Source organism: Solea solea, chromosome 17, assembly GCF_958295425.1.
Source record: "Solea solea chromosome 17, fSolSol10.1, whole genome shotgun sequence".
Lineage (NCBI taxonomy): Eukaryota > Metazoa > Chordata > Actinopteri > Pleuronectiformes > Soleidae > Solea > Solea solea.
The window spans coordinates 12972096-12981093 of record NC_081150.1 but is presented as its reverse complement, the minus strand read 5'-3'; the positions used below and the strand labels follow the sequence as shown (position 1 = coordinate 12981093).

Here is an 8998-nt window from a genome sequence, read left to right as displayed (position 1 = left end):
ACAAACAAAAACACAAAAAAAGCACTTATTATGAATATTATGAAATCTTTGTGATTGCTCATCCTCATCAGGACTCGCTGATTTGTCTTTAAACGCCCCTGCTCTGCCTCTGTCCATGGTGCTGAACTGTGATCACGTGACCGCCGCCACCTCCCTGCGCTTCTCGTCCCTACTCCCTTTGTGTGTCTCCCTCTCTGTCTGCCTTTGAAAAGGGACACAATCAAACCGGCTCCTACTGCACATTCGGGTCCACGGCGTGACGGCACCCAGTCGTTATTGCGCTCCTCTTTTTGTTTAAAAAAAAAAAAAGGCCGTCGGCCTGTGTGTTTTTTTGTTTTTTCCGTCGCCATTTTCAGCTTGGTGTGATCATGGACAGCGACTACTCGTCGGTGTTGGAAAACCCTCTGTACAGTGAGCTGAAACACTTCTGCAGGAGGATCCAGGAGGCCTACACCGAGCTGAAGGAGGAGCTGACACCGTACAGAGATGACCGCTTTTACAGGTGGGTCTAACACAAATCATCATCATCAGTAACATTATCAAAAATGTATTGAAAATTGACGCAACTCCTCTTCCTTTGGCCCCGAATAATATCATAGAAAATGCGGGAAAACAAGCAAGACTAATACGAATTCATTGTATTAGACACACATTGTCATAGATTGACATAGATTATTATATAATAATCTATTATATAATAATAGATTAATATCGCAATCTAATCGAGGGAGAGGCCCATTAAAGTCAACAAGTGTTTTCAGAAAGATAACACTGGTGTTTGTAATTTGTTGTGAAACGTCACAATCCACGTTTACAATAGAGGATTGTATCACTTAAATTGCAATAAATTCATGTCTCCTAAATAGTTTATTGCAAATTAAAAGTCGACATTCAAATGCTATTAAGTCCTGCTGCACATGCTTAAAATGTATTCTCATCCAGCCTGTTAGTTCTGGCAGCAGGAACCAATGACTGAGCAACTTTTTTCATGAAATAAAATGAATTGACCTCGCCCTACAATCAAAAGAAAAAATATGATATTAGACTACCTTTTAAAAAGTTAGATAGTGATATAGGCGACTTACAAAACACAGCACAACATAGCACACAGTGCTAAATACTGTTTTGTTAAGACTGTTTGAGTACAACAGTGGAGTCACACATATCTGATATGTCACTCCACTCTTTTCTATAGATGCATAAATATTCAACAGAGGGGGCAGAAAATGTGGCCTGCTCATGCACATTTATCCCCCACTGAGCTCTATATTGGGCTCTTTTTTCCACCATAGATATTTTGTTATAAGTTTAAGGTGTAAAATGTGTCACTGATAACATTAACAATGGATTTGTTCAGTTAATATGTCAGTACATTATGGTGGTAGTGGCACTTAGTCAGCACACACTCTGAAACTGAGGAAACTACATTTATAGGCCACTTTATTAGGTACACAGGACACTTGAAAGAGGCAGGAGAGGCACCTAGTGTGGTCCATCCAAATTATAATTTGACTTACTGTGTTACTGTGCCATTGCTATTGTTATGAACCAGTCTGACCATTTTCATTTGACCTATGGCATCAACAAGACATTTTTGCCCAGACAGCTGTCTCTTACTGTCTCTTTTTTGGACCATTTTATGAATGTCTTCTTGCATATGAGAGTTAATTTCACACGTGTAAAAAGCTTCCTGGCTTAATAAAATGTGGGATGCAAATCTCAGCAGCTGTATAACATGTAATGTAATAATAACCAGTTCTGCCAAAAGGAATGCACACCCTGTTTATTTTATTTTGTAGAACCTTCAGAATAAAATGGTGGTAATGGTGTAATATTTGGTTGAATTTCATGTGGACAATGTGTATTTCATACAGGCCATGGCTTTTATTGTGGCAATAAAATTCAATAAAAATAGAGAATACACACCTCAGACGCTCCACAATCAGTGCGCGTTCCCGTCAGGTGCGTGCCTCAGACAAGCACGTTCTCTTTCCGCCACATCGTCGCCACGTGATCTTGACCCCGCCCATTCAATGACGTTGCACTGCTGACTGACGCGCATTCACGGATGTGGCTTTGGCGGACTGACTTTTAAAGCCTTTTCTCGCTCCTGACACTTAAAACGGGCACAAATGGAGCAGTGAGTATGAGAATTGTTTGTAGGACACTGCAGATATGTGACTGGATGATTAAAACGTGCGAGAATATGATTTTGCTCTCTCTTGACATATGTTACGTAGCATAGAAGCTAGCTATGTTGACATACCCACACCTGCACTGTCTGTAACGGCTTTATAAAATAAGACATACGGTGATGTTTTAAAAAAAAAAACAAAATTAAATTTATCTTCTCCTGCTTTCTGTCTATACTTGTGGTCTTTAGCGAGTGTGGGTTAAAATGATTGCGTGTCTCCTTGTGACAGACTAGCTCCTATGCGGCTCTACACCCTGTCCAAAAGACATTTTGTCCTGGTCTTCGTGGTGTTCCTGGTCTGCTTCGGCCTCACACTCTTCGTTGGGGTCGCAGGTACGTCTGAGAAACATCTCTGCTGCAGCACTGCATTAACACTCGGTCATAATTCATCCTGTCACGTGATTCACGGTCACTACTATTTGTTATCAAACGTGCATCCATGCAGCTGTATCCTCCACATGACAGTCGCTGGTGCCAATCCCAGTTGACATAGGGCAAAAGGCAGGGTACACTCTGGGACAGGTGCCAGTCCATTACAGGAGCACATAGAGACAAACATTTACTTTCAAACTTACACCTACAGTCAATTTAGTGTCCAATTTGCTTAATCCTCAAATCTGCATGTTTTTGGACTGAAGGAGGAAAATGGAGAACCCCCCCCCCCCCCCCCCACACACACACACACACACATGGAGAACATGCTGTTATCAAGCACTGATAAACAATCTTTAATACATGAAGACCATCCTCTTCTGTCTAAATAGTTCCGCGACTCTTTTTTCTGTCGTGCACACTTTTGGAAGAGGGAAAAACCATTCGTGTTGTTCACCACAATCCTGTGAAACAAGTCCATCTGCTCTAATTTCAAACACATAGGCCTGGGGTCTCAAACTGCAATGACCTGGGGGCCACATGATGTTCAGTCTGGTTAGGAACTGTGTGGGAACAAACAGCTACTCCGTATGGGAGGGCGAGGGCATGAGTTTGAGACCTCTGACTTTGACTGAAGCAGTAATTGTTATCTAATTGAAATTCAGTTAATTTTATGTTCTATGTAGATAAAATATATGTGTATATGTGTGTATATATATATATATATATATTAACACTGACATGATGTTGGAAACATCCTTGTAATAATGTACAGAGTAGTCAATCCTTTGATTTGTTTGGTCAACATTTTAAATGTAATACACAGTCAATACTGAACTTAACTATGACTTTTAATGAACACAAAGATCAGTAATGTTCAGTTCACATGCACCAACACTTTAACCTCACTAACCTTGAGTCGGTGTGCCATTATCTTTTAAATTTCTTCATTATTGTTGCACTTGTGTTTTTTTTTGTATATCAGTATATGTATTAGAGTTGTATGTTTAAGTTTAATCATGTGAATGAGTAGGGCCACACTGGCACACAAAAATATCACTATTCTTCCTTTTTTGTAGGTCCTCGGGTCATTGCTGAGCAAGAGCACAGTGGTGATCAGTTATTGGTAAAAAATGCCTCAGTTAAGGTAAGACATTTCTATGTAGGTGTGAGTTTATTGTCAGTCTTTGGAGTTTTTTGTCCAAAATATTAAGGTGTATCATCATAACGTAATACAATGCTGTGAATGTTATGTCCGAGATTATTGGATTATTATTTGTGGATTATTTGTTTTTATAGTACTGTATATATCTTCAATTACAAGCTCTGTGTGAATAAAAATATAGGTAACACAGAAGTGTAAATTCACTGTAATCACTGAGTCAAATCTAGGTTGTAAAGTGATAAAAAGCCTGTGGAGTCTCTGCTGTCCAGCAGACATGTTTGTTCTTTGTTTAGATGATCAGGCTGATTGTGTTCGGTGTTTAAATGTGTTTGGTGATGATAAGAGTGGTTTTTATAAGTCGAGTTTCTGACCTTTTTGTGGGTATGCAGTATTTTCTGTGTTAAAGGTTAAACGCGGCTTTATGACGTGTTTGTTGCTATGTGCTATAACGGGAAAGAGGTAATCTTGAATGTCATTTTAATGACGCCATTGATTGAATGATGAACATATTTGCTGATGTCATTAACTGTATGTTTTCAGACGGGGCCCTTCATCCTAGTTTCTCCTCCTCTCACCACATACAACCAGCAGCTATGGCTCACCTGTGTGATGCAGGCCGAAAACAGCAATAGTAAGGTCACCCACTGAGTGACAGATGACAGCTGTTCACTGTGTTTAATGAGGAGGGCGTCTCCGCGTGACATTTCACAGACAGTTTATCTGTTATTATGCTGTATAAACATCTGCGGCTCATTAATAATGGCTCACTGTTGCTGCTCTCTGTGTGTCAGTGGGAGACTTTCGGCAGCCTTTTGAAATCAACGTGGAACTGAAGGGAGTGATGCAGGACGCCAGCGTGATGCACATTAACAAAGTGCACCAGAAATCCCGAACGCTGCACTGCGGGAATGTGAGTGTCAATCAGCAACTCAACCTTCTCTCTCTCTCTGTCTTTTTTTCTTCATTGTCATTAATCATGTAGTCAGGCAGCAGCGACAGGCGCAGCATAGTGTGTACATGAAATATCATTTATCATACAAACAAAAAAGACAAGAAACAAAATACAGTGCAGGTGTAGCAACACAGGATGTGAAAATTATCATACGATCAAGCGTCTCCTGTTTGGTCAGACAGAAGGCAGGTGGGGACATCAAACAAGAAAAAAACAACCAATGGAAATGGTCGCACACATCCTGACGTCCAACTGAAGAAAATATTAGACACAGACAAACAGACAAAAAAAAACACCAAACGCATTTCCATTTCATCCATCTTGCAATATACAGATAATTTGTCTCAACCGGAAATGAATCCATTTCATAAATACCACTTGAGATGAATTGCTTTTTCTGCTGCTACAATTAATATTTTTAAAAGATACCCACCATGTGGCATCAGTTTACTGAAGAAATGTTGCTCATCTCTACAAATACCTTCCTAAAAGTTTATTAATGGAATCAAATGTATTGATTTTGCTACGGCCTTAGATCATTAAGTGAACTGACAGAGATGCATCTTTTTTTTTTGTCTCCTGACAGAAATGTGAGGAGATTATTGTGCTTCATCTGGGATATTTGAACTACACCCAGTATCAGGTTGTGGTCAGTTTCAAGGACCTTGAAAACATCACGTTTGAACTCAAGGTTAAGTTTGTGGTAGGTGACAAACGCCAACAGGATTTTTCTCAATTTCATAAAACCAACTCTAATGTCTGTATTTGTTTCAGTACTGGATTTTATTTTATAGCTTGAGCTCTTAAGTTTTTTTGTTTACCTCCTTCCTGTTCTCTGGTTTACCTCCTTTCCTGTTCAGTGGAAAACGTATAATCCCACCTTCTCACAAGTAGAGATCTGGTTCCGGTTCGTCTTTGTGGTGCTGACCTTCATGGTGACGGTAAGAGAGGTGGTTACATGAGGACTTCTTTTATCTATATGTATGAAATCTACTGTTACTGACTTCCCTCTCATTTTTTTTCCAGTGTCTGTTTGCTCATTCTCTGAGGAAGTTTTCGATGAGGGACTGGGGCATCGAGCAGAAATGGATGTCTATCCTGCTCCCATTGCTTTTACTCTACAACGGTGAGTTTATTATTGTTCCTTTATCTATGAATGTGCTTGTATTTCCACTGTCTCACTTGTAAGCCATTACTGAGCTACAGTAGCTCTTTTTACACCCAAATAAAGTTTAAATGTTACATTTTAAGACGTTCAGGTTGATGGTGTTGCTTTTTTTGCTGTTCAGATCCATTCTTCCCACTGTCGTTCCTGGTCAACAGCTGGTTCCCTGGGACGTTGGATGATTTCTTTCAGGCTCTGTTCCTGTGTGCTCTCTTACTCTTCTGGCTCTGTGTCTACCATGGCATCAGAGTTCAGGTGGGTCCAGTATTATTGATTCCCCGCTAATTCTACTATGAGTCTTGTTTTTTTGTTTGTTTTGTTTTTAAACAGTTTGTGTTATTTCCACAGGGTGAGAGAAAGTTCCTGACGTTCTACCTGCCTAAGTTGATCATTGTCGGTCTTCTGTGGCTCTCAGCGGTTACACTGGGTATTTGGCAAACGTAAGTCTGACGTCACCAGCAACTACCTCAATGACTCCCTTAGGGTTCATTTTTCAAACCAGACTACGTCCACTTTTATATACAGTCTCTGCTCAGGACTGAACAAGATCTACTCGTTTTGTCTGACTTTTCAGGGTCAATGAACTCAAGGATCCTACATATCAGTACAAAGTGGATATCGTGAACTTTCAGGTGAGACTTTGGCCTTTTAAAGACATGCTTGGATACCAGTTGGATCATTTAATCAGGTTGACGGTTTAAATGATGTACGCCAAAACAACTCGGTATAAATTCATAAACTAGCAGTTTTTTTATATGGCAACTTGTTGTCCAGTTGTCCAAAATACAACAAATGTTAAGACACCTGTATATTTCGACCAGACACTTTGTTTATGTCCTTTATCAATAAATAATATCCATTGTTATTTCTGCAGGGCATGAAGATCTTTTTCCTGGTTGTGGTTGCCCTCTACATCCTCTACCTGATTTTCCTCATTGTCAGAGCTTGTTCTGAACTCAAAAACATGCCGTACTCGGGTATAACACCAAACCACGCCTCTCTTTATTTGATTCAGTAACAACATTTTACCGCTCATTTTAACCCTCATTTGCTGTGTGTTACCAAACTGTAGATCTCCGGCTCAAGTTTTTGACGGTACTGACATTTGTGGTGCTCATCATAAGGTCTGTTGAATGGAAATTTACAAAACATGTTAAAAAAGTGGGAAGAGCTCTTTGAAGAGTTTGGTTTCTTTCGATCTGATTGATTTATGTTGTTCTTTTTTCTCCCCCCCCCCCTCCAGCATGATTATTCTCTATCTGAGGTTTGGTGCCAAGGCTCTCCAGAACAACTTTGTGGCTGAACTCTCTACTCATTATCAAAACTATATCCTTTTCTCTATATATGTATATATTATTTGTTTTAAACCACAATGTTAACCAAAACTTTAAACTGTGCAACATGACACATGAGTGAGCTATTATTCCTTAACTCCAGACATACCAGCTGAATTTTTATCCTTCTATGGCCTTCTCAACTTTTACTTGTACACATTAGCATTTGTGTATTCCCCCTCCAAAAATGCCCTTTATGGTAACTAATGCAGTCTCTGACAATTCTTAATCTTTCCTCTACTCTTCAGGGTGATAATGAGCTTTTGTATTTATTGCACCTGGTTGTGTTAAATTCCGCAGACTCCCAGTTGAAGGATAATCCTGCGTTCTCCATGCTAAATGACTCGGATGATGAAGTAATATATGGGTAAGTGTATAAGACGGATTGTTCTTGAAACGCTTGAAAAAGTGTACTTGAATTCCGATTGAACTTTAGTGTATGTGCAGTGGTAGAACATTTAATTTAGCGTAATGTGATGTTTTCTCTTTGTGAAGGAGCGATTATGAAGACATGCCTTTACAAAATGGACGCGCAATCAAAGCAACTGCCAAGTACCAGGACAAGAGCGACAGTGACTGAAGCTCCCACTCTTCTTTTTTCCAGTATTCCTGTTGAAAAACCACGAGATTTCATGAAAACAATCAATCCCGTGTACAGTATGTGTACATAAGCAAGTATTTGGATTGAATGATATATTGTTAAGTGTACATAAATCTATTTTTTAAAAAAGGGTTCCATGTCTACTGAATGTACTGTAATTTCACTGAAAGTTGAAGATCCTCCTGTTTATACTTCCAGTCTCACTGAAAAACAAATGTTTACATTATGTAAACATGGATCTGTGGAGGAAAGTGAACCTGCAACCGTGTGACCTGGATGATCACATGGCTGCAGGCTCGGTAGAATAAAATCAAACAATGTAAACATGTACAATGCCAGATATTTCACTAATGTGATTATTTTATCTTTACATCATTAGTTAAAAATAATCAGGAAACGTGTTAATTTCATTAGGGGATTTCTCCGAGTACTTTGTTTTTAATGCTTTCTTGTCTTTCTAAATCGATCCTGTGTTGTTTTTGCCATTCCACTCTGTTCTCTGACCACCTGAGTTCATAATAGCAGTGCTGACTGTGACAATGTGTTTTAAATATAATACAGAAAGAGCCTTAACTGGACACAGTGCCACTGATTTTCAGCCACTCCTTACCAGAGCTTTTCGTTGAAAGCAGCTTTGTTATTGCACTCCTTTCACTTTTATGTTAACTGTATTTATTTTGCTGCAAGGTGGTGACATTTGATACTGTATTATCTGATTACTTGGACACATTTTGATTAACTGCATGGATTTCTAATGATGTTGTGTTAATGTACTACTGATCTAGAAAGTGATCATTTCTTATCCCTGCACATGTGGTATTTATACCATTAGCCAAATAGTTTTTGCCTTATGTAAATCACGACTATTTAAGGACATTTTTCGGATCCTACCTTTGCCATTTTCTGCCATGAATACAAGTGGCAAAAAACAATTGTTTTCCTAGTTTTAAAATCTCAATGTGGATTCAAATCAAGATGGTGCCTTGTCTTTACATAAATGGGCTGCAGTCTTAAATCATGTAAATACCTGATTTGTCAGAGTGAATGTAACATGTTGATTTGAGGTGGTCAAATGAGGTAATTGTGAGTTATGATGTTAGACATTTTTTTGAGATTTTTCTTATTTTATGAGAAAATGTGTACATGTACCACGCTGTCATTTCACATACAATAAAGTCTGTATATACCCCATAGTGTTTAAATCAATTTTATTCA

General features: G+C 38.9%; 1 protein-coding gene across 2 annotated transcripts; it reads left to right on the top strand.

Moving 5' to 3' along the window:
- Positions 1-156: 156 nt before the first annotated feature.
- On the top strand, positions 157-8974 carry tmem181 (transmembrane protein 181). Of its 2 annotated transcripts, none has more exons than XM_058614258.1 (17): positions 157-502; positions 2424-2527; positions 3646-3713; positions 4272-4362; positions 4523-4641; positions 5270-5386; positions 5544-5624; positions 5710-5809; positions 5973-6103; positions 6197-6288; positions 6423-6480; positions 6723-6825; positions 6921-6972; positions 7092-7174; positions 7292-7381; positions 7483-7549; positions 7678-8974. In XM_058614258.1, the coding sequence occupies exons 1-17, from the start codon at positions 369-371 to the stop codon at positions 7760-7762; spliced, it is 1575 nt and encodes a 524-aa protein (XP_058470241.1). In that variant the 5' UTR covers positions 157-368; the 3' UTR covers positions 7763-8974. The 2 variants fall into 2 exon arrangements, with proteins under 2 accessions (XP_058470241.1, XP_058470242.1); XM_058614259.1 differs by lacking the exon at positions 157-502 and adding an exon at positions 2016-2140.
- The last annotated feature ends 24 nt before the right edge of the window (positions 8975-8998 follow it).

Coding starts and splice junctions, on each gene's coding strand:
- tmem181 (XM_058614258.1), top strand. CDS start 369: ATGGACAGCGACTACTCGTCGGTGTTGGAAAACCCTCTGTACAGTGAG. Junction 503..2,423: donor AGAGATGACCGCTTTTACAG/GTGGGTCTAACA, acceptor TCCTTGTGACAG/ACTAGCTCCTATGCGGCTCT. Junction 2,528..3,645: donor ACTCTTCGTTGGGGTCGCAG/GTACGTCTGAGA, acceptor CCTTTTTTGTAG/GTCCTCGGGTCATTGCTGAG.